At 31.4% G+C, this 26,899-nt stretch overlaps 1 protein-coding gene and 1 long non-coding RNA gene across 7 annotated transcripts in view; one reads left to right on the top strand and one right to left on the bottom strand.

Moving 5' to 3' along the window:
* The window catches only part of LOC143253731 (uncharacterized), a 26,372-nt gene extending 9,149 nt beyond the window's left edge, over positions 1 to 17,223 (top strand). The window contains exon 2 of the long non-coding RNA XR_013029828.1: positions 9,917 to 17,223. This is a non-coding gene — a long non-coding RNA (uncharacterized LOC143253731). The remainder of the gene's footprint in view (positions 1 to 9,916) is intronic.
* LOC143253730 (coiled-coil domain-containing protein 42 homolog) lies at positions 1,112 to 26,883 on the bottom strand. 6 transcript variants are annotated; one of them, XR_013029825.1, is made up of 11 exons: positions 25,735 to 26,883; positions 17,285 to 17,390; positions 15,927 to 16,031; positions 11,900 to 11,985; positions 11,623 to 11,737; positions 8,755 to 8,811; positions 7,648 to 7,722; positions 6,552 to 6,709; positions 5,667 to 5,751; positions 4,918 to 5,417; positions 1,112 to 4,887 (listed from the first exon to the last, which is right to left on the bottom strand). XR_013029825.1 is itself a non-coding variant. In XM_076508036.1 (10 exons), exons 1-10 carry the CDS (start codon positions 25,788 to 25,790, stop codon positions 5,319 to 5,321), a joined length of 942 nt encoding a protein of 313 aa, XP_076364151.1. In that variant the 5' UTR covers positions 25,791 to 26,883; the 3' UTR covers positions 1,112 to 5,318. The 6 variants fall into 6 exon arrangements, 3 of the variants coding, with proteins under 3 accessions (XP_076364151.1, XP_076364153.1, XP_076364154.1); XR_013029827.1 differs by having other exon boundaries at positions 1,112 to 4,857; XR_013029826.1 differs by having other exon boundaries at positions 4,946 to 5,417.
* Positions 26,884 to 26,899: the final 16 nt, after the last annotated feature.

The following is a 26,899-nucleotide window of genomic DNA, read 5'->3' as shown; positions in this document are numbered from 1 at the left end:
CTGAGTATTCTTAAAATGATTTACTATCATACTAAATCCATTGCAAGAGTAACACTCATTTTGTGGCTAGCATGGGAGAAGAAAAAGGTGAACACTAGCTGTTTCATTTTCAGTTATACATCTTAGCAACACTTCTCGGTATGTATTACAAGCTGTGAAACACTCAGTGATGGCAATTAGGTGCTCAAATAAGGCTATAACTCAACTTCAGCAGTTACTTGTAAGCATCTTGGAATAACATTGAGTGGGACAGCCGTTTTAGTCTCAAACCAACCTCCATATCAAGCACTACCGTGCTTAGAGGTAAACTTGCACTAATCCATAAATCTCCACATTGGGCACAAATTATGCAACACAGTAGTCGTATCTCTGTGTAACTACTCCATAGGGGTATGAGTCATACCCAAGTAGAAGATTGGTGTAGGTCTTTGTACAAGTTAATATGAACTGGAATTTAACTTTTAAGTATGTAATGAGAAATTATCAACAATGTTGATCTTGGTTTGTGGATGCCACATTAAAATCTGATATAACCAAATACTATGATATATACACTATTCTCTTGTGTTTTGTTGGGTGTAAATAATCTGATCTGACTTAGGTAGCATGCAAAAGTCCAAGTCCTGTCTACTGTAGCCATCATGTAAATGTAGTACAGAGATAAAGATTCTATCTCTTGCTGCATAATAAAGTTTTAATCTTTTGTTTGCTTCCCATGTTCATTTTATTCCTTGTATCATATGTCTTTCATATTTGCTGTATTTACCAAGCTTAATACTTACCAAGTTATAGTGTACAGTAAAAACAACATTACTGTACCTGTTGGTTTAAGTTTTACTTTGGAATACCAATTCAGATTACAGAGGACAAGCAATGACACTGCTACCAATGTCTAACAGTAAAAAGCTTGATGTAGATTTTTCAATGTATATTTTTTTCAGTTAATAATATCTATATTTAAATGTGAATAAAAAATGACAAAGTTGATATTTTTATGTACTCTTTTTAATAATTAATAAAAAACTTTATTCAGATTTTATGTACAAATAATTCTGTGGAAGTTGCTATCAAAATGTCTCGTTCTATATAGAAATAAAATCTTTAACAATAATTTAGATCTCACATAAAAGTTTATTGCTATACACTTTTGATCCAATAAAAACTTGAGGGTACATTAACATTGTGATTAAATAATAATACACTATGAGTTTACAATTATGATTCATTTTTTCTTCATTCACAATGGACTACCTGTGATTATCCTACAGCAGGTACCAAAATATGAACTCTAGCATTGTGAGCTGTGAGACTTACTGTTAAGCTATCAGGCAGGGGCATATTCAAAGCTACGTGAGAGCTAGCTGTGCCTAACTTAGCAGTGATATACTAAAGGGGACAGCTAGTCAGCAACACCCCTGCTAACTCTTGGAATCCCCTTTTACCAGTAGACAGAAAGAATGATCATCACATTATAACCCCTCCCACAGTTGAAAGGGCAGGCATGTATCTCAAGACAGCTGGTATGGTTTTTAAAACTTATTAAAATGGAGAACAACATTTCGACCTTCTTAGGTCATCTTCACGTTAACATAGAGTTTGCAACAATGTTAGTCCATGAATGGGGGTGGATAGCATTCACTATTTACCTTATCAGTTCAAAAGAAACAGTGTATAGCTTAGTGTGAAGTTTGAAAAACAAATTTATCTGTTTGGATCTTTATTTTGAAAAGCTTTTATAAACTTAGATTGTGACTAAGTTGACCCACTGTTTAAGATAATAAATGTACTATTTGTTTAGATAAAACATAATAATATACTGAAAATTTGTTTGTTGGTTTTTGCAAAACAGACACAGTGGGCTATCTGCAGTGTTCGTATTATCTTGCTGCTAATGGTTCAGCTATATTTATATAATGCAAGCCTTCAAAGAAGGCACTAATTTCAGGACTATCCTTAACATTCTTTACAATGCTTAGTGATGTCTTATTTACCAGCTTTGGCAATATTTTTCAACAAACAAGTAGTAAAAGTTAACATTTTCTTTACCTGAAAATGTATTTCTGATAAATACCACTACACATAGAAAACTATTTTCCTCTTGAAGTTGAGCGAGTCTGCCTGAGAAACTTGCATGTTATCAGGCTTATTAAAACTCACACATAAAGTTACATGAATTTGTGCTGCTGTGCAATGATATGCAGAAAAATCCTCCACTAATCTTCCTTGCAAGTGCTTGAAGGAAGCCAATGGAGTATGGACACTGTGATAAGAAGTTCAGAGAGGTGCACCTGTAGGCAGTAGTGTGTAATCTTATCCAGTGAGTATGATTAGAAGAGAAAAACATTTGAATTATGTTATGAGGATGGGTGGAATATATACATATTCATCCAAGCACTCATACACATGGCATTGGATGGCCAATAACTGTAAAGAGATTGGGACCATTGATACTGTATCTTGTGTGCACACATTCTCAAGGTTAAAACTAGCTGTGGAAGAAGGGCACAGTTGATAAGTATCTCTGCCCAGGTTTTCTACCATCAAACACTTATGCCAGTTGCAGAAGAACATTGTGTATTTATTTTTTTCTATAGGACACAATTAGTATAGATACTTATAGGATTAAAACTGACCATCAGACGTTATGGAGTCCTTAGCTGCTGTGGAATTAGGATGTGTGAATGATACATCACAGTTGAAAATTGAATAACATCATTTACTCCTCTGTTACGTATAGTGGGTTCAGGCTTTCGTGGAAGTAGAAATTATGATAAATACACACTGATATAAGAGTTTAATTATGTGATATATATATATTCATATTCCATTTGGAGATTGTGATGTGTGTAGATGCAATGTGGTGGTGGTTCATACACTCAAGAAATATTCCTTCCCCATTTTTCACTTGCATTCTAGCCCCTGGTATTTAGAGCTCAATTGGTGAAATTCTATAAGATTCACTACTCCAGTGGCTGGGATCAGGTATATGGCAAGAGTCTCCTGTGCTCTACTCAAATGAAGGGATTCGCATTAGGAAGACCTGAAGAATGATTCCCGATCCCCATTGGGTACATATAAGAAAGGTTTTTTTACATGAAACAGTGGAAGGAGTAACCATAAAACCCTTTTTTTAAAAGGCAGCAATACTAGCCATAGAAGTAGGCAGATACAGAACTCTGGAACTAGCTTTTTCCATGATAGCCCATGGAATAGTTATAGTGTGGATTTGAATATTGAATGTTTTATAACATTATCAACACACTTGGTACTGACTAAGTCAGGACAGATGGTACAAGTCCTTTCAGCTATCCTGAATCAGTGAAGTTTTTGAGTAAGTATACCCTTGAAGGTAACACTAGCTACATAGTGGGATCCAAAAATAGAATGAAGATGAGGAAAGAATAAACAGAAGGAAACTCTCACCTGTTAGAGGTGCAAGGCCAACTAAAGAATTGTCATTGGTGGAAGTATGTATGATGCTGGAAAATAAACGTCTAGATGGTTGAAATAGCGTGGAGTAGTCCACATGTCAGCACAGAGTACCTTCTCAAGCTGTTGATGGAGGGCTGCTAGAGAGTGTGTGAGGAGGTGATTCTGGTGAGAGGAAACTCAAATTGGTCGATGACTAATCACAACAAAACAAGAGTAAACGATCTGGTTGAGTTGGAGGATCCATATGGTAAGTGTAGAGAGAAAATGTCTGTAGGTAAATGAGAGGTCAAAAGTAAAGAACCTCAAAGGATGAGTAAATACTAAAGCAGACTGGACACAGGATTCTTTCTGGAGCATAATGTCCATAAATGAGAGAAACAGATAAAAAGGAAATAAGTGAATGGGAGCCTGCCTTCCTAAGTATATAGAGTCTTATGAAGGAAGAAATGATCATAATAGAAAAGAATATATTAGCAGTGATAATGGATTCAAGAACAGTTGATAGGGTAAAAGCCAGAACAATGATGAGCACTTGTAAAAAGGAGAAGGAAGGAAAACTAGAAGAGAGAGGCAATAGAGAAGAAGTGGTAAGGTGTTAGAGAAGGATAATAGCAAATGGATGAAGAACAACATACAATACCCTGTCAGACAATGGAGAGTAAATAGAGGATATATGGACTAAGGAGTAAGAGAGTGGTAAGAAAAGAGAAGGGAAGGAAAACAATTTGGAATTGTGAAAATTGAAATAGAGTGGATAGTGAAATGAGACTCTGCCACAGTAGAAACATAGAGGCCTCAATCAAATAGCTAGGGAAGGAAAGAGATGAGTAGATGTAAGATAGATTAGTAAGCAGGGAAATGACAAAAACCCCACCATGTCTGCTGGTAAACAGAATAGGTGGAAGAGTGATATGGATTTGAGAAAAAAAAGGCTGTGTTTTTGGAAAATCTGCCACAATGGATGAGAGACTGGGCACTCATTTAAACAGAAAATAAATTCATAATTAACTGTGATTCATAAGTGAAAGGTTGAAACACAAAGTTGTTAACATAAAATATTCCAACAAATCTCAGCAAAAAGAAACAGGTCTTTGAATAACTTGTCCAGAAAAAGGATAAAGAATTTTTGACATGAATGTACAGGTTGGATTTACATGTGGAGGTGTTTGACACTTTTGTTGGTGGAGGGTTTCACTGCATGATATGTCATTCAGTGACACAAATTCACATTAAAGTTAAATGGGAACTTTCACAAAGTTGGTACCATGTAAGTTCCTCAGGCAGATTAACATGACTTCAAGAAGAATTAACTTTCTGTGTATTGGAAACAGTGAGAAACATTTTAGTTTTATGTGCTTATAAATAACCCAAAGTTTTCTTAATGTGTAATTCTTTTACATCTACTAGAATCTTAAATTCAAACACCTGACTTGAGGATATCTTAAATTCAAACACCTGACTTGAGGATATCTTAAATTCAAACACCTGACTTGAGGATATCTTAAATTAAAACTCTAGCAAAGCTTATTAGGTCACTTGGCCAAAATATTTACTAAAATTACTTTTTAGTAAAATACAAACAATGATCATGTTTCACCTACAAAAATAAAACCTGAGGTTAATCAGGATTGTTGTTATTGCTTTACTATAAGCCACAACTGTGAAGTGAATAAACATTCATATATGTATCCACAGGTGTCCATGACTATATAATGTTTCTGAATTAGAATATTAATATATTTTACCCTATGTTTTACAATGTATCTAATAGAATAATCTCCAGTATTTGAATGTGTAGTCCGTTCTAAACTTTTAATGAATAACCAGGTCACAATCATAATATATAAATTTGAGAGAAATGCAATGTAAAAGTTTTAATTTGAAAGTTAAGTGTTATACGACAGTTGAGGTTGAGTTGAAGATACTTTTTCTTGTTTTTGCACTTCTTCCACGATTTCACTCCAGTCTTTTATAAAATGCTGCACCTGTACACAAAATAAAATTAATCTATTTAGCCACAAATGTGAGAAGACCAGTGTACTTTGTTACACATCACATCTCCTGTGCTTTTGAATACAGTAAAACACATTTCTGCTGTGGAGTTTAATGACATCTTAAATGAATTTCAAAATAAACTAATAAAAACTAAAAAATAAACTAATAAAATCCACCAAAATATGTTTTTAGAATAAAAATTTCAAAAGAAGTGATTATTTATAGCAATTCCAACATACCTCGGTTAACTGTTCAGATGTGTTCTCCATTTCAACTTCGGTCTTTATGTATTGGTTGATAGTTTGGAAAAGGTTATATGTGGCCCTATGATCATGAAAGGTAAGAAAAAAAGAAAAGATATCTTCCATAATTATAAAACTCAAAACAAATGATTATGTAAAAATTACTAGTTATGAAATGAAATAGTTATTAAGGTTATCTTATAATATTAATTACTATACAAAAGTTGCTAGATTTACCTTCTAAAATTAGTGATTATTCACATTTACAGTTCTCGTTACAAATTAGCAACTATGTAAAAATTGCTATTTATAAAAAAAACTTACTGATAATACCATTTTTTATAGCTGTCTTTATAAAATTAGTGAATATATAAAATCTGATAGTAGCTAAATAAATTTATTGGTAATATAAAAGTTGCTAGAGTTATGAAATTAATAATTACATAATGTAAGAGTTTCTGGAACTATCAGTACAAGATATTTCAAAGTACACTGTGAAAAGATATTCTCAAACTAACAGACTACAAAAACTTATTAACAGGACATAATGAGCTAAAAGCATAATATACAATATTAATGTAAACAAAAAATGAAATTATATCTTACTTTGTTTTCTCTAAAGAAGCTCAAAGACAAAAGCTCTTTAGAAAAAACATATCAACCTTTGTTGGTCAATAATAAGAATATATTTCTTCACTAAAAATAATAAAACAATTAGTTAGAATATATTCACAACATTTTTCATGATATCATGAATAAGTTATGATCATCCAAGTATAAATAGTAAAGAATTCAAGTGAAATGTTAATACAAAATAATGCATTTATAGGGCTGAATTAATACTCTCTAAATTGTAAATATTATGAATAATTCATAACTCACATTCTGATTTGACCCAGTAGCAAGGTTTTCATGGCTGCAGTGTTCTTTATGTGTGCCCAACGTGATTCCCATTTGATTGCTTCATTTTGGGCCTTGTCAAATCTAGTTTGCAACTCTGCCAATTTGTTATTATATTGAAGTATTTCATTTTGTTTCTCCTATTTAAAATAGAAGAAAAGTATATATATATATAAAGAAAAACAAGTCAAGACAAAAATAAAAAAAATGCTGCACTAACAAAAGGATCCTCAGGATAGAAGCTGTAATGTGAGATATAAAATGTGCTCTAGGTTTAAAAGATGACTGCAGAAGTAGGATCCACATTATGGTGGCGATACACAAGCTACGAGTCCTAACCATCATTTGCTAGTCTCACATGAAAAATTTTATATCTCACGTTATAGCCATTACTCTGGGGATCCTTTAGATAAGTGCAGCATTTTTTATTTCTCTCTGGGCTTGTTTTTGTCTATAACAAATTATCATTAGCCAGAGGATTGAATTTACTGTTTTTGATCCTTTATTTTGATTTGTTTATTTTACTTAACTGTTGAGTATTAATATGCTATATATACATATATACACAATTTGAATTCTACAAGTAATGATAATTTTTCTAATTGCCACATGGTTAGAGTGCTCAACATGCAATGTGAGGGTCACAGCTTTGAATCCCCATCACATCAAACATGCTTGCCCTTTTAGCTGTTGGGAAATTATAATGCGATGGTCAATCCCACTAATTATTAGCAAAAGAGTAGCCCTAGAGTTGATGGTGGGTGGTAGTGACTAGCTTCCTTCCTTCTAGAATTTCACTGCTAAATTAAGGACAGCTAGTGCTAATAGCCCTCATGTAGCTTTACGTGAAATTCAAACAAACAATTATTGTGATCATATCTTGTTTATACTATATTAATTATAATGGCCCCTCTGTGTCACAGTGGTATGTCTGCAAACTTACACTTCTATAAACTGTGCTTAATAACAAACAAACATAATTATAATGATTATTTTTTCATGGTAAACTGTAAAGTATTATCTTTAAACATTACCTTTGAGTATTTTAAACACTACCTCTGTGTATTTTAAACATTACCTCTGTGTATTTTATCATTTTATTTCGTTCTTCTTCTATCCGATCTTCATACTTCTGTTCTCTGTTCATGAGGTCCTGCAGATGTAGGATATCATTTAGCAAACTTATCAATTCTTATAATATTAAACTTATAACAATACATTTAAGATATGTTGCACAGCAACAATTTAAATACATTTACAAGTGTTTATGAATAAAGACATTGAACATGTATGTAAATTAAAACTTTTGTTAAAAAAAACCAATATAGTTAATATACACTATTTAAAAATATTTACAATGTGCTTTGTGCAATTGTGATGTAATAAAACTTAAGAGTATTAACTATGTTAATAATAATGTAACATTTATATATTTATTTGGAACAGGGCTTCCCAACGTATTTTGTGTCAGCACTCCCACTACCTTCATCTAACAATGAACACTCATGACCATTCTAATAAATTTTTAGTCTGTTAAAATATTTTACTGATTAAAAATTGTCAGGCAATAATAGTCAATTTTTATGGTTTAATTTTTACAAATATAATTTTGAACTCTTGAAGAACTCTATTTGCCCTCCTGAATTTTAAAAATGCACATTAAGGAGAAGTACCACCAAGGTGAGGAGACACTGACAAAAAATACTGGGGAAAGACATAGCTGAAACCTACATAGAATTCTGTACTGGAAGTAAAATATATTTTTAATTAGTTTAACTAAAGAAAAACACAATTAAACTGGTGCCACTACAGCCAGTCCTTAATAATCTTCTTTAAAATGTACAAAGTAAAAATAACAATAAACATATAAATATCTTTCAGCAATAAGTGTTCCCCAGTGGTTCACGGTAAGTTTATGGACTTACAACACTTAACTCCAGAGTTAAAATTTTCATGGTGAACAAAGTGTAGATAGTTCATAGTGTAGCTTTGCACTGAGAAACAGCAACAGTGATAAATTTATAATTTATTCAGAAACAAACGAAACAAATGGCTTCAGAAATGCAGAATTATTTTACTTTAAATACTGGTTTAATCAGTGTATTTACCAGATAAGTCAAATATAGATATTAAGTATATGTAGTAAGCTGAATGATAAATATTTTGATGGGTACTATTAATTTACCTGATATGTTTCAATTAATGTTTCATACCAGCTAATCACATCGCATATTTCTTCAAACTGGAAGAAAGTAGATTAATAGTGTTACTTTTAGGATGTGTACACATCAATGTAAAAACATCGAATTAAACATTTTTTATCTTAGGTGTTTTATATCAAAGGACAACAAAACCATTTGTTAAGCATTGCATTATGGTTTAACTGTTTTTTATAAATTTTGAAAATAAAGTTAGTAAAAAACATCTGTACTCTCCAGATAATAATTAAAAGACAAACTTTTATTTCAGTCAGTGTTTCCTCATTGTGACTTCATCTAGGCTACTGTCATGAGACTTGCTCAAGGTGTTTTCTTACTAAATTTATTTCCAAAAATCATCTAAATCTCTTAAAAAAGCACCACAAATTTTGAAAGTTAACAAAATGTTTTTCATAAAGCATATTCTGTAAAAATTAATATTTATCTAAATAAAGATAATAAAAAAGAAATACAATTAGTGAACTACAGGAATAGTTAAATCACTTGCACCATAGTGGCTCAGCAGTACACTTGTAGACTGACAATGCTAAAAATCAGATATCAATACTTGTGGTTCATAAAGCACAGATAGCCCATTGTGTAGCTTTGTGCTTAACTACAAATAAAACGAAATTTAAAATATCAATTAGTAGAATATGTCAATTATTTTTGTTTCAAAAAATCATAATATTATAGAGTGTAATAATTTTAATTATTATTAATATAAAATTCTTATTTATTCCAGTCAAAAATCTTAATATCTTGTATGGCAAAATCTTGACAGGCAAATGTAAAAACAAACAAACAAACAGTGAATGGTTATTGATTTGGCTCAAAGTACTAACTTTATCAATGATTGTTTCATAAGTATAGTATTGGTGAAGAAGAAAGGTGAGCATTGAAAATATAATGAATTTAGAATAAATTCATTCAAAATTACTTGTACCCAAAGACTTAAAATTATTTTATAGCATATGATAAAAAGCTATTACTCTTGCTATGTTACCAGAAATTGTCTTTTACTCCATAGGAAATAGTGCTTTACTCTTATTTTTTAAGGCATTTTGAATATGTAATTAGATGAATTTAAAAAACTGTATGTTTTTATAAATAAACATGAATAATATAGTTCTTTGTTTTCACTGCCAGATACCAAGTGAGAATGAAAAATAAGTTTGGTCAGACTTCAGTGGAATTGTTCTTCTACAGCAACCGACGGCCCTCAGTCCTCAAATGAAATATTTCATAAATAAGTTTGGTCAGACTTCAGTGGAATTGTTCTTCTACAGCAACCGACGGCCCTCAGTCCTCAAATGAAATATTTCATAAATAAGTTTGGTCAGACTTCAGTGGAATTGTTCTTCTACAGCAACCGACGGCCCTCAGTCCTCAAATGAAATATTTCATAAATAAGTTTGGTCAGACTTCAGTGGAATTGTTCTTCTACAGCAACCGACGGCCCTCAGTCCTCAAATGAAATATTTCATAAATAAGTTTGGTCAGACTTCAGTGGAATTGTTCTTCTACAGCAACCGACGGCCCTCAGTCCTCAAATGAAATATTTCATAAATAAGTTTGGTCAGACTTCAGTGGAATTGTTCTTCTACAGCAACCGACGGCCCTCAGTCCCCAAATGAAATATTTCATAAATAAGTTTGGTCAGACTTCAGTGGAATTGTTCTTCTACAGCAACCGACGGCCCTCAGTCCTCAAATGAAATATTTCATAAATAAGTTTGGTCAGACTTCAGTGGAATTGTTCTTCTACAGCAACCGACGGCCCTCAGTCCTCAAATGAAATATTTCATAAATAAGTTTGGTCAGACTTCAGTGGAATTGTTCTTCTACAGCAACCGACGGCCCTCAGTCCTCAAATGAAATATTTCATAAATAAGTTTGGTCAGACTTCAGTGGAATTGTTCTTCTACAGCAACCGACGGCCCTCAGTCCCCAAATGAAATATTTCATAAATAAGTTTGGTCAGACTTCAGTGGAATTGTTCTTCTACAGCAACCGACGGCCCTCAGTCCCCAAATGAAATATTTCATAAATAAGTTTGGTCAGACTTCAGTGGAATTGTTCTTCTACAGCAACCGACGGCCCTCAGTCCCCAAATGAAATATTTCATAAATAAGTTTGGTCAGACTTCAGTGGAATTGTTCTTCTACAGCAACCGACGGCCCTCAGTCCTCAAATGAAATATTTCATAAATAAGTTTGGTCAGACTTCAGTGGAATTGTTCTTCTACAGCAACCGACGGCCCTCAGTCCCCAAATGAAATATTTCATAAATAAGTTTGGTCAGACTTCAGTGGAATTGTTCTTCTACAGCAACCGACGGCCCTCAGTCCTCAAATGAAATATTTCATAAATAAGTTTGGTCAGACTTCAGTGGAATTGTTCTTCTACAGCAACCGACGGCCCTCAGTCCTCAAATGAAATATTTCATCTACCTGGACCATGGGGTCCTAAAAAAGAATTTGAGTTTGTAACTTAATGTGGCCCTCCATCTGCTCACAGACATGGATGCTGGTCCCTGTGTGGAAAGAGGTTGCTGACTCCTGACTACAGTATATAATAATTGTAAATATAATAGAAGCATAATTGTAGTTGGTTTATTTTAGCAAAAGGTACTGAAACTTGATGTTATAAGTGGAGTTGCACATCTAAATATAAATCTTATTATAACTATTCTAAAATAGCTATTATGTTCAAATTATGATTTTAAAAAAATGTATTTTTTTGTGTTGTATACCATATCAGTCCTTTTAAGTAAAAATTAGTTTGTGTTATAAACTCTACATAGATTTTGCTTTATAATTTGTTCATTTATCATCAATATATATCATAATATTACCTCCTCAGATGATTTGACAGTGGCTTCCAAAAAGTTGTTAAAGATTTTATATTTAGCAACATTTTCTTCAAGTCTTTTCTGTTTAGCTTGAATAAGGGCTAAGTCTTCTTTAAGTCTAGAGGTACAAGGTATACCATAAAAATTATAAAATTAATTAATCAATTTTCATAGCTCATAAAATCATGCAAGTACAAGTATTTTCTTAGTTCCCTATTTTTCACAATAAGAATCAGCAGAGATTTATGGTAACTTTATTTGGCTGAAAATGTGTTCTTACTTTTCAATTTCCTTTTGTTTTTGCTTTTGACTTTCTTTTTCTTCCTCAGCTTTTTTCAGTGCTTTAGCACTCTTAGCATCATTTTCCTATCAAGCAACAGAGAAAATATATCTTGTGTGCTTTATTAAGACAATTTATTCATGATTTGTTTTAAAAGGGATACAGATAGTAAAATTTTAATTTTAAATCTAAAAGTTATTTGTTGATAAAGTTTATAAAGAACAATTTAAAACAACTTTTGCATTTATTTATATACATAAAAGAAGCAGAATGAAATATCATTCATGTATAAGTATATATATCAGGTGAAAAAAAAAATTAAAATAATGTATTAGGCTTAAAAGCTTCAATAATTCTCTACTGTTTCTTCATCACACCAGAGAATGAGATATGTTCAAATTTATAAGACAACAGTACTCTCAACTAACCATTAGCATGATACTTTTAGCACAGAAATGAAGCTAATTATTTCTATTTTAATTAGATTTTTAGTATTATGATACAGTTACAGTTTTCAAGCAAGTAATAAGAAAATAATAAAATAAGTTGAGTACTGTAAGTATGCGTAATTTTCTCAAGATTATTTTCTATTCTTAGTAATTATATGATCCTATTTTATGGGCAAGTACAAGAGAACTACCAAATGTTACTTAGGTGTGATATCATAGCATTATTCACATACCTAAATTAATTTAGGTTATTGTACAGTGAATTGAAAATGACTCACAATCTCATAAATATTATATACACTTCACCATTATAAAAGGCCTAAATGTATTTATTTGGTTTGCTGACCCAAGTTGTGATGATGGATGAGCTTTGAATAGGCAAAAGTGCACTTTACAGTAGAGATTATGGTCAATCAAGAAACACATTGGGCCTCAACTTCATAGATTCTCTTTTCAATGTTGTTATTTTTCTACATTAAAATATATTTCTGGGAGGTATTTACCTCTTACAGATATAGCTATTGTTGTTCAGTGATGCCATCTATATGCAAACATTTTTTTTGCATGCTACAAGCTCTGAACTCCCACTTACCCCACTTAATATGGTTCACTGCCTTTTGCATGTAAATCATCAGGTAATAACCACCCAACAATAGGAATGCAACATACCCTCCTGACAGAATTCAGTTCTACCAAACTATCAGAGGAAGGATGAGATGAGGTAGGTACTTTTGGAAATATATTTTCAGTGTAAGAAAATAACTTGTGATATGATATCTTACTTTCTCTCACATTAAAGAAGTGGAAAAGCTGGTGAGAAGCATATAGAAAGGTACTCTTTGAAAGCATCCAAAAAACACCCTTGAAGTGTGACCCCCTCATTTAGAGGGGAAGACGTGGGAGATGCACCATTTCTTTACCAGGTATACCTTTTACCTATTGGGGAAATAGGAGTGGTAAAAATGGGTAGAAGGTAGGAGGACCAGATTCAAGAACAAAAAAACTAACAAAGGGTGTGCTCCATGTTGTAGAATGGCTAGTAAAGCATTGGACAATATTCAGCTGGTCAATTCTAGACCTAAACAAGTGGAATTAGGTATACATCTTTTGACCTTTGGTAGAAGAAGGATTCACATCATATCTACCTTAACTTGAACAGTTGATCCATCCACAACCACAAACAGGCATTAGAGAACACAACCTCAAATAGAGCGTATAGAAGGATGTACCAATGTAGCAATTCATAATAAATCTAGACTGCGTTGAGCTTATTTTGCAATGTACATCACCCTCAGGTAGAAAAATTCTTGGAGGTGAACTACCAAAGGGATAACCATCACCCTGAACAACACACCATCTTCCAGATAGGATTGCACAGAAGATGGAAGTGCATGTGCATACAACTTCAATCTCCAGGGCTCATTGCATGGGGATAAAGCACAACTACTAGAATGAGGTAGGATAAAGAAGCATGACTGCCATATGTGTGAAGATTTACGTTGATTTGTCCATCTCCAATACAAAACCACTCATTGGGAAATTCTAGGTGGAAGATAATATACCCAAGTATGACATTTTGATACCTATTTGAGTAATGTAACAATGAAGAGCAGAAATGGAACATAGAAGCCTGTCTGAATAAGACCAGGAATAAAGGTAGGAAACAGAGTGAAGAGAAATTGGCAAGAAGGAAGAATATAGTTAAAGGAAAACGTGGAATAGGAGAGAATACATGAAATGTCAATGGCAAAGATATCAAACTGACAGGTTAAAGTAGTAGGAAATAAACTTTATGGGATATTTCAATACAAATAAATAGAGGGAGTCACATGCATCAGGAGGGTATATGGCACTGCTATCGGTGGAGGGTTGTCATGTGATGATTTACATGCAAAGGTGCAGTGAACCATTTTAATCGTGGGGTAAGTGGGAATTCAAGGCTTGTGGCATGCAAAAATATTTGTGCATGTAGAGAGTAGAAATGACTGTTAAAGTACAAGTACTCAGGAGATGAACAATTTCTAAAAAGGGCAAAAACAGTGATTTTCCTTTGTAGTCCAAAGTAATTAGTTTTATGCAATACCGATAACAATTAAAATGCTAATTACTACTGTACTAGTTGTTGTTAAAATCATTTATCTTCGTTATATCAAAAAGAAATGTAGAACATATTTTAACAAAAGTGTCTTAATATACTGTGACAATTCTATATGACACTTGAACGTAAAATTTATTTCAAGTTGATCTGTCCATTGAAAGAGATTCTGTGGTTTCCCCAGGATCTGTTTTCTTCTTTTTTAACATTTTACAAAAGATAATTCACATATTTTGATTAAACTTGAGGAGCAAGTTTCAAATGCAGAGTGGTTGGTAAATGTAGTTCTTTAGAAAGCTACATTATCTTACACACAGCTAAAACCAACATGATGTAAACAGATAAATGGAATGCTGTTCTACTCCTGATACTTTATATATACGTTTAGTTATTTATTTTAACTTTTCAATTATACATTGCAACTCTGGCATGGGGATGGATAGTGGTAGGCTTTCTTTGGAAAAATGTTTCCCTCTTTGTGAGATACAGCTTTTTTTTAAAGATTTCTAAATTCTCCACATGAAATTTAATTTTTTCTGATTCTCAAAATTATCTCATTGTTCCAATGTGCCCTCCTTGAAACACCACTGCAACTCAGTATACGTGGATGTCACATGTCTACGAAACTTTACATGTGTTTTTGAAGAAAACCTCCCAGCGGCACAGCTAAATTCTAAAGTGCTAAAATCTGAGTTTCAATATCCATGGTGAGCAGAGCAAAGATAGTTTTTGGTGTAGTTTTGTGCTCAATTCCTAAAACTAAACTAAATTCTTTGAAGAAAGAAAGTCAGTACAATGTATATTGTGCAGTGTTAAGCTCAGTGGCATCTGACTTACAATTAAATTACAACATCATAGTTTGATCTATATTTGTGATTTAGGACTTGGATGAGAGAGGATTGTTCATTATATTAGTAGCAATTAAAAAAATAAACATAAATGTAACATATATGATTTGTAAATATGATAAAATAATAATAAGTGATGCATAATGTAATGAATGATTGTTTGCTAACAGGTGCCTGAATATGAAAGAAACTAATAATACAGTATTAGACTGTTTTCTTACACTGCTATCACAGACAAATTTTTCAAATGTTCTGATAACTTCCTTTCCTATCTCATCTATGATCAAGACATTTTGAACACTCATAAATTCTGCCTTTGCCATGACCATTCTTTATTTTATATATGCTCAACATTCTTTGATACAATAAGGAATTGTATAATGTTCTAGCAAATTCTGGAGTTATATTCAACAGCAAGACAATACTGCATATTTTTCTACTTTAATTACTTATTCATTTTAAGCTGTATAATTTCCAAAATAATATATAATAAATCACATGCACTGTTTCTTTTTGATATATTACTTTGACATGGATGTAGTTAATAGCACGCTTAACACCAGTTCATATATTTTATGAATGTTAGTATTCCACGACTTCAATATCAATTATTGAATTATCCTCCAAGTGCTTACCTCAAGAAACTTGTCAAACTTTTTAAATGAATCTTTCAGCTTGTTCTCTCGTTCATTCAACTCTTTCTTTTTTTCCTCCAGTTCTTTAGCTTTTATTTTAAATTCCTGGAAAATTCAGAAATATACAAAATAAAATATAAGACTACACATACTATATATATATATATATATTATTTAGATAATCTGTCCTGAGTAAAGCGAAATTGAAACAGTGGGTATTTATATGGAAACACTTGAAGATTTACAATGACATTATGAAAATTTTGTAGTTTCTGTGTTTCATTTTATTACATATACAAGTTTGAACAGAAAACTGATGACTAATGATTGCCTCACATAATGTATATTATTATCATACATTCTGTTACATGCCATAAAATCTCAAGATCAATGAAATACAATAAAAATTATTAAAGGTCATTTAGAATTTAACAAATCTTATCAGTTAGGTAAGTCTGGAGATTCTGTAATAGATAACTACTGTATTTGGATCATTTGCATCAGACCATAAAACCTAACATATTTCTTTACCTAGATAAAAACAGGAGCAATCACAGAGATTACATATCCTTGCCCTGTCACTTCTTTTTAAGATTGCGTGCCATGTTGGATAATGCTAAATTTCACCTTCAAATGCTCGGAAAATTCTTCTAACATCTAGATCATTTTTTGTCGTGTGATGAGAAACCTCAACTCTTAATCTGCCATTAAATTTGGTACAAATCTGATTCCACTCTACAGAGTTGTTTACCCCAGATTACAGATATGCCTTGCCTTCCCATTGTAAAGAAAATGCTTCAAAGTGGTACAAACCAAATTTTGGGAATATTGTCCCACACTGACTTGTCATCTTATGTAAAACTTTTGTGTACAGTTGTCTATTACTTTTTGAGACGTGTGGAAACATAGACACAAACCCAATTGCAATATCCTCACCCCCTCTGGGAGTGAAGGTAACTCACCTTTAACTGAATTCTTGTTTCATTTTTTGTGACTTTTAGAGAACTACTTCTTAACTGACAATACTCTTGATAAATTTCTTGTGTGTATGTGTATGACAGACTATTAGTATTTTCATAATATAAATATAAATTTATATTATGTAAAAACAACTTAGATTTAAACTGCAGTGGTTAATTGATAGGTCTTTAATTTATTTAAAAATAATCATATTGTGTAATTCTCTTAATTTTAAATTATTAACAAAAGTTAGTTAATAATTATTAAATTTCTAACAAAACATCCTCAAAAATCTGTAGTGTTTTTTTTATAAATAAAGCCTTTTCAACAAGTACAATACATTATGAGAACTATTTTTGTTTCAAAACAACACTATAAATAGGAACACCATAAATAACCTCTTTATTTTGTTTCAGTAAATCCTCAACTTCTGAAATTTCTCTTTTTTTCTCTAGAAGCTTTGTTCCATTTGTAAGGTACTTATCATCACGTTCAGGATACTTTCTAATAAAAGAACAAAACATTTGAATTCAATTCAACTAATTATAACTTAAATAAAATAATTAAATCCATCAGTATTCTGAATATTTAAGCTAGTATTCTGTTGTATGACCACACTTTAACTTTTTAATTTTATAAAATTATAGCATAAATAAACCCATCACTTCCATTAAAATGAAAGACATCATAATATCAGCAACTTTAGTAGGTATTTAACAGATACATTTAAATAGTTTTGAATTTTTAAATTCATTGTTGCTTCAACTGCAAAGTTTATGTGTGGAAGTTACAAGATTAATGGGTAGGTTTCACAAAGGATTTGTATGAACAAATCTCAATTTATCAAAGTTGTGTAATGATTTTTATAAACATAAAGATAGAAATAATGAAATTAAATTCACTTAAGGGAAAGCTATCAGGAAAATTACATTCCTTCATGAATTGTTTTGTAATTAATCCATGCAATATGTTCACTTTCACTGGTCATAATCAAAGGAATATGAATGGATCATGTGTTCCTGATTGGGAAAACCAACTAAAAAAATGAAATTCTTCAAGCAAAGCCAAATTCCTTGAGTATGTGTAAATGCAATATTAAATCCTCAAACATAGCAAGTGAGTAAAAATATAATATTAGTTGATTGCTTTGCGAAGCAATAATATAATGAAATATAATAGAAAAAGCATATTCAAGAGAAATTACATTTCACTGATATTGCAGAAATGAAATAATGCTCAAAAGGTCACACTATGCCTTTTTTATGTGACAACTGTGATTTATTTTCTGATTCTTATCTCCAATAAAGCATCTGCAAACAAAATTCAAAATGTTTGATCATGAGATCACTAGGTAGTCCAATTCAACTTGATAAGTTAAGCAACTGTAGGAATGCAGTGATTATATTGGGGACATATACAAAAAAACAAAACAAAAAAAAACCTTATATACAATTCTTTGCAGCAGGAAAAACTTTTGTAGCTCTAACCTTTCCATCATTTCTATTATTTCTTCAAGGGTAATTACAGCAGTAAGTCTACAAATTTATAATTCTAAAATCAGAGGTTTGATTTCCCTCAGTGGACTCAGCAGGTAGCTTGATGTGGCTTTGCTATGAGAAAATACACACAAGTACTTTTAAACAGTAGATAAGGTACTTATGGTTGGCAATATTTTCTTTCACTAACTTTCTCATTTAGGTTAGCCTTAACATAAGATTTAAAGATAAGAAGGGACTTCTTGGTTTATCTAGGCTGTCCCACCTGATAAATGCTAAAATGAAAATGAAAAACTAAAAGATAACAATATCATTCAAACATTTACTGTCTTCTATTTAATACTCTTACAGTTAACACTTTTACTATATTCAAAAGCAACCCATTTCAAAGGCAAATCACTTTATCAGAAAAATAAAACTAACTGAATATTTATATTTACATCCTCTAGTCCTACCATTCTCACCATTAATTACAAAAGAAAAGATGTTGGATCAACATTACTAGTTTCATTAACAATTTTAAACACCTTAATCAGACCCCCTACAATTATTATATTATCAATTTAAATCTTAACCTAGTACGGCAAGTCTTTCCAGCTCAGATGTCATCTTAATATAACATAATATTTAGGGGCAACAAGTGACCTGTTGGCCCATCTTGGCTGTCCCATCTTCTAAGCTAAACTAAAACTGTTAAATGAAAATTTAAAGCCAGCCCTTATCATTCATATATCTATCAAGCTTTCTTTTAAACTCACTCAAATTTACTGCTTCACAACATCTGAAGGTAACCCATTCCATAGACCAACCACTCTATATGAAAAATTGTCTTAGCTAAGGACAGTAAGGAGCCAAAGACTGAATACAATACCCCAAACATGGCCTAACCAGTGACTTATACAATCAAATTATAACATCTTTAGACTTGTTTTCAGTATTTCTATAGATAGAACCTAAAATCCTATTTGCCCTACCACAAGCAGCAGTATAGTGCTTGGACAGCTTTAGAGATTGATTGACTGTTACCCTAAGATCCCTTTCTTTAATGACACTGTTAAAGTTATTCCCACCCAAATTATAGTTAGAATTCAAATTACAATAAACCACATGTAATATCTTGCATTTATCATAACTAAAACCCACCTGATATTTATTTACTTTCAGATATTTTGTTGAGGTAAATATGTTCTTCCATACAAACTTTTCATAAATGATTTAACACTGAAATCTGATTTACCATTGGATTTGCTGGTAGGTTTAACTCCAGAAACATAAGGTGGAGTGCTTCTTCATGGCATTCCATTTTAGGTGGTAGTAGTACTGAAGTATAGAAGGAAATAGGGATGCACCTGCTCAGTGAAAACTACAATGGCTTGTTTCAAACTTAACAACCCAGCCTTGTTGATCTACATTATAACTCCGTAATCACTTTATTATAATTTCAACTATTTGTTAACATATTATTATTATTTAACTTCTTGGATATTTGATTATGAGAATCTAAGAACAACTAAATAACTCAAAAGTACCTCAGACTGTCAGAGAAGAGATCCCTGATTGGATACTACTGTAATTGTTTGACAATTACACTACTACTATCAAGGTAAGATAACAAATTACAAGTTTATTATATCAAAATGTATTTTACAAACTCTGCAAATTAGTACCTGGCCAGGACTTTGTACCAAAATATCCCAAACAGAAATATTCAATGAAGAAACGGTAATGTTTTCAATAATAAAAACACACATAATAACAATAACAGTAAATTAGAAGAAAACGAATCAGAAGATGAAGAAAATAACCTAATTCAAAAGCTTATACTAAAAAGCAACAATAAACAAATCTCAGAAATATCACCAGTAAAGTAATGCTTTTAATAAACAACAAATATATCTTATGTATTGCAGTGTAACAGATCTACTCTTGCCTGTGTTGTATAACTGCAAGTCATGGGCTTTTTATCTGCTTACCAGACCATGAGATTATATATATCACTAAATGTAATACACTAGAATTTGTTTTACATAGCCTCATATTTTTAATATTTTATATGTATTAAGAAGTAGGTGAGCTAGCACTTTTAAGGCAAGTTATAATCTATCTAAACTAACAATTGAAGGAAGATTACATAAACAAATCCATAATGAACTATAGAACAGAAATCTCAACGTTACAGACAAAAACAAACCAAGATTCTTTAATTCCATAACAGTCGATTTCTATGAAGGTAGTAATTATAGTTTAAATAAAGGAAGTTCTCATGCATTAGCTTGAAATTGACATAATTAAATGCTATCTGCCATTTATTTGCCCAGTTCACCATATGATCTAAATCCTTTTGTAAAACAAAAGCATCCTCTTCATAGTCAACTGCATCCAAAACTGTAGTATCATCAGCAAACTCTACCAATATTTTGACCATTCCCTTATCAATATCATTAATATATATCAAGATGATTTTTAGGTCCTAGTACAGGCCCCTGAGATATCCCAATTGCAACTTCAATGAAGTTTGACTGAACTCCATTTATTACAACCCTTTGCCTCTTTACTAACCTTAATTTATTAAACTGATTTATCCCTCACACCTATAGAACTAATTCCTTTACAAGTCTTTTATATAGCAGTTTGCAAAAGCCTTTTGAAAATCTGGGTATATCAATCTTGCACCAATAAAAGGAGTAAGATATTTGAATAATGTTAAAAGATTCATGAGGTAAGACTTTCCATGTGTGAAATCTTGCTGGCTATCCAAAAGAATTATAAACTTTGATAGGTGGTTTTGCAAAGTTTTTTTAATCAATCTCTCCAAAATGTTTACCACAATAGTAGAAAGGCTAACTTGGCTATAATTTTCTTGATAGTAGTTGCTATTTTCAATAACATTAGAAAGCTTCCAGTTTTATGGCACCTGCCCACTACTCAAAGACTCACAAAAATTTAAAAAGAGATTATTTATGTAATTCTTAACTCTTTTAATACCACTGGAAAAGTATTATATCGCCAAGGAACTTTACCATCTTTAATTTTTTTTTTACAATTTTATGGCAAATATTATGTTTATGTAGTTCAGCTACATAATAAAAAAAAATGTAGTCCTCCACCTACACATGAAAAGTAACTGGGTTCCATACATTTATATTACTTATTGATCATTCTCATGTTAGTCAGACCCTTTGGGTCACATTTTGGCTTGGGACTTTTCTGTAGTCATGGGGGCCATGGGAGCATACTTATGTTACTAATGTAGGTCTTTTATATTTCCCACAAGTAATTTCTTAGAATCTGAATCGATACTGTTCACCTCTTCTCTAGTGTAGACTGAAGAAAATAATGTTTGGCAACTCAATTATCACATAATCTTCCAAACCAACTCTTTTCTCAGCATTCCTCAATAGTCCATTATCATTTTAACCTGATGCTTACCTTTAATGTATTTAAAGAAATATTTACTCTTAGGTTTGAAATTTTCAGTTTATCTTTTTCATGTGCATTGTTTGATGTTGTAATATATTTTTTTAACCAATTCTAGATTTTTCCAATCCTCTAGGTTTTCTGTCTTAGTAAACTAGTTAAACCTTTCAAATGCGTGATGCTTATCTTTAATTTTCTTCCTAACACTTTAACTTAGACATCTTGATCAATGAATGTATCTTGCAGTCACCATTTTTTCCCCTCTGTGGAACACTCTAATTTTGATTACTTAACAACTTAAGCATATCCATTGAACTTCAGTATCTCAATTGATAAGATTCAATATCTGTCTCCTTCTCTCAAAATTAGTATTCCCAACATGTGGAGCCACACAATATTACTGTTATTCTTGATCTTTACATATTATGCCACCTGAAACCTACCTGTACAACAGTCACTACCTAGTTGTTTCCCACTTGCACCCCCTCGATTAAATTCACATTGAAGTTAGTACTGAATCTAAAATTGCTTCCTCCCACACTTGTTCCACAACCATATGGTAAAGAAAATTACCTGAAAGAGGTTTCAAGAACCTATCTTAACTTATCATTACATACAAATGTTTTCCGATCAACATATACCTAAAACTTAAAATGTCCCCATTATTAATACTATTACAAAGATTCTTTTTAATTTCTTATGTGATCCAGTTTTTGTAATTTGTTAGCTACAGAGAAAAGTTGAATTATGAATGTAGTTTTCCCATATTCAGAGTGATTTGTTTCAATCTTGAAAGAGGTGAGAAGCATTCTGTGGAAGTTTCATTTTTTACATACCTAGACAGTTTGCTGGTTGTGTTTTTTCTTTTAATTTTATATAAATCAAGTTTACTTTGTATCAGTTACTTCACATTTTAATTTTAGCATTCTTCAATAGTCCTTCCACTTGTATAATCATCAATTTTCTTTTATCAGCAATAAAGTGTTATATTTTTACTCTCGCTTCAACAAATTGTTACACCTGTCCATTCACACACTTGAGTCTTCAAATTTGTAGTTGTTGAATTATTGTGGAAAACATGTAACTGTCAACTAAGTATATTCTTGAATTAACACAACCTCTTAAATTATTTAATGAAGTTACACTAAACAAATGCCAATTGAAAATGTGTATTTTCTTTTGTTGGTTCACAAATGCTGCATCTGAGTTATATGGTTGAAAAAGTAAGTCTAACTCCATGAAAATTTCACATGGTTAGCTACTTTAAAACCAGTTACTACCAACATTGCTCCTTGTATTCAATTTTTTCATTTTTTTAAACTATGAAAATAAAAAGTTAAAATACAGCTTTTAAATCTTAAGTTTAATAACTGGATATATCGATACCCTTTACAGTGGAACCCCTCTATAGCAGCCACCTTTGGGACTGAGACAAACTGGCCTGATTAGAGGGGTTCCACTGTACATAATTAGGGATTATGTAAACAAAAAAAGGGACTATGATTGAATGACCCCTTTCAAGGGGTGGCTACTTAGAGGGGTTCCACTGTATTTATCATGATACAAATTGTATGCTTGCATTAATTTTAACAAGTATAAAATTGAATCTTAATCACAAATCTCATGAGGACATCTCACTACAAAACCATGAATCTATTTCATTTATAAAAGCAACTGTAAATGTTTCTTGTGTAGAACAAACACTGCATTTATTATGTATTCAAAACAACAGTCTTTATGTAATTAGTTACAAAACTTAATTAAATATCCTAAAGAAGTTAAAACATTATTTAGTTTATGTTTTAAACCCATATCAGCTGTCCCTACCACATGTATAAATATAGTTTTGAAGTGATTTGATCACATTTGCTAGATACTACTCATAAAGAGGTATATCATTGGTGACAGTTTCTCACTGATTTAGTATGTGGTGCCTTATATAAACCAATACTTGAATCATTTTTATTTTTTAATATGTATCCGTGATTTACCAATAGGAAATTTATTTTCTGCTATTTTGTTAACCATAAAGTATTTGTAACTTTAGTTAATAACTTGCTATAAAATGTATTAAGATGTGAACCATTTAAGATAATTGCTAAACATTTATCTGACTAAGTTTTGAACTCAAATATTTAAATGAATATTTCTTCAGTGCAGTCTCTTTTAAAACTTTCTATTTACGTAAATGAAAAGTCAAACAGTTTGTCATATTCCTTGTATTCACAATAATGTTTTCTGTGTTGCTAGCATTGAAAAAATCATAAAACTATGACTGTGATATATCAACTTCAATACATTTGGATCACATAGGATTAATATACTGAAAACTGTATACCATGCTTAAATGATCAGCAATACTAGCTTTTTTAACAAGTGACCACTTCCACTGCTATTTTCAACATTTACTTTATTTTAGTAATAAATGCCTTAAATTATCATGATAGGCTAATATCTAAGCACTCTTGCCAAACAAGAATTATAAGTAAAGATTGTATTCTAAAGACAGCTGGCATGGGTATTAAAACCTTAATTAAAATAAAGTACCAAACAATGTTTTGACGGTCGTAAGTCATATTCAGTTGACAAATAGAGTTTGCAAATGATCATTACTGGGCACGTCATGAATAAATAAAGATTATGATGAAGCCGTTCCTTACAGTACATGTCAAAAAATAGAATCTGCTACAACAGACACATTTTGGATACTGCACAAATCTATACTATTGTAGTCAACAAAATCATATAATCTTCATAAATTCTGAAACTCCAACTGTTTTGTTGCAGTTTTTGAGTTCTAAGCAGTGTACATGTATTTATTACATCTAACATTTAAATTATATTTATATGTTGTACAATGACTTTTTAAATGTTTTCTCTTACTTATCACTGCTTATAATTATCTAGAAATATACAGATTCAATGTTCAACTTTTTCTGTGTTTCACAAGAAAAATCTAATACAATCAAACATTATGTCAATGAACTAGCTCACTTATAAACATTTATTATTTCCTTTATTTATACTGTTTAAATAAAAGTTTGTAATTAATACAGATCTTGGTTATATTTCAATGAATGTAGCCTATAATTTTATTAAAAAACAGTATTTATAAAACATTGAATGCCACTTTGCTATACAACAACTGTTTTATGTTTGTAAATGAAAGGTTGAAGCATTATATAACATACTTGGTATCAGTATGTAATATGATTAGTAAATTTCTCTTGTGAATGACAATTTTCATTTCAGGATAATGTCAACATTTAATTGTACACAATATTAAATGTTATTAACTGAATAATTTAAAATCTTTGAAATACTAGAAATACCCCCAAAAAGCTGAATCATTGGTAGCAGTTAATCTATCTTTATACTTTTAAATAAAATAACAGCTTGTTTATGATGTCACATCAGCCAAGTAATCTATACATACAACTAACTCATCACAAAATAAGTACTTAATGAAGTTACATGTAACATAAAGTAAATAAGTTACTTTTTGACTGATTAGATGCATGTTACAAAACAAAATTACCGAAATTATCTATTAATAACGTGGCTGTAGAGTTATTAGCCATACTAGGTCTTTAAATGAAGAATTATAGATGTATTTCTTGTGAAGTTCAACTGAAAGTGATAGCAGTTGAAAAGAGCTTATTAAATGGGCTTAAATATGGTATAAATAAAATTTGTGTCAATGTGATATAATTAATAACCTTTGGCCTTATTACAGTAAAGTGACATGCAATGTAGCTCATAGTCATACTAGGTTTTAGTTCTTTCCTTTCATTTTGAAAGGTTTTAATACAAACAAATTTAGTTAATCATACCTTATCCTTATAACTAAGACTAACAGTATCACATAGTGACACTCAGTCTTAACATAAGACTTAAGTTATAATTTTTATAAGGTTGACAAAACGTTCGCTTACACATTTATCTTGTTCTCAAATTTTGCCTTTATATAGCCTTCTAACCCAATATTCATTTTGATTTCAAAAGTTCAAACTATTCCTTTTTCAAAGTAACTTGTTCTTAATTGTTTATATATAACAACGCTAGTTACAAACTTAACAAGTATAAATATTTCGTATCTTAGCAACTAAAATAGATTATTACTATTTGATACGCTAAAATCAACGTGAGCAGTCAATGCTGCCTCTGATCATCAATATATGGAAAACGAATATATTTTTATGTTTTTTTGTTTTAACTACAATTTTGATGATGAAACTTATCATTTTGGCTAAAGCTAGTTCCTTTAAATTAACTTATATGAATGATACTTTCATTGGAGAGTGAAAGGTAAATATAAATGCACTTATTGCACATGTGAAACGCATTGTCGGACATTCTAGGACTTGTCGACACTGCTCCCCGTATTAGAAGGGTCGCTACAATAAATATTAGTTACTAAGTGCCTCTGGTGTAACTAGTACTACCACTTTACGTCTGCAGTCGGTAAGAGCCGACTGAAACTTAAGTAGTGTTTTGTACTTTTTATAAATGTTGTAAAGACTTAGAGCTGTAATGGGAAGAATTTAGAACTACAGATTTTAAATTTATCATTATGCACAAATGGTTGAAGTTTGATAATTATGTTTTAGTGTTGTAATGTAGACATTTTATATTGTTTGCTAGAGGAACATTTTGTATGACTTGATGATGACGTGTAAGGCCTTAGCCATTTTATATGGGCCTAGGTTTTGCGTTATGTCCCAATTTTCCGTGAGATTTTGGAAACAAACAACCAAAACTATATATAGATTCTATTCTACTTCATCGTATGTCAAAACCATTTGGTTTTCTTAGAAACCAGTACAGAAAACTGTGAACCATGTTATATACTGAAACGCTGAAAATTCCAACGAATTTTGGGCCCGAGCTCTGAATCTTTTTAGTCCTAACGATACCTCTAATTTATTCGGTGGCAAACAGTAGTGTTACGTGAAATGGGTATAAACAGGTCTGCTGACAGGAGGGTTTTAAGGGGCAACTAATTTCCCAGGTGCTCTGAGGGATTGGTTTATTTGGTTTGTTTCGAATTTTGCGCAAAGCTACTCGAGGGCTATCTGCGCTAGCCGTCCCTAATTTAGC

This window comes from Tachypleus tridentatus, chromosome 6, assembly GCF_004210375.1.
Source record: "Tachypleus tridentatus isolate NWPU-2018 chromosome 6, ASM421037v1, whole genome shotgun sequence".
Classification (NCBI taxonomy): domain Eukaryota; kingdom Metazoa; phylum Arthropoda; class Merostomata; order Xiphosura; family Limulidae; genus Tachypleus; species Tachypleus tridentatus.
The sequence above is the reverse complement of the archived record's forward strand: the minus strand, read 5'-3'. Positions and strand labels throughout refer to the sequence as shown.

Bases quoted from the DNA above. Each gene is read 5' to 3' on its own strand.
- LOC143253730 (XM_076508036.1), bottom strand. From the start codon at position 25,790: ATGAATATTGGGTTAGAAGGCTATATAAAGGCAAAATTTGAGAACAAG. The intron at 8,812-11,622 runs GTAATATTATGA...ACTTTCTTCCAG, and splicing joins CTGTCAAATCATCTGAGGAG to TTTGAAGAAATATGCGATGT. The intron at 5,418-5,666 runs GTATGTTGGAAT...TTTTGTGTACAG, and splicing joins CATCTGAACAGTTAACCGAG to GTGCAGCATTTTATAAAAGA.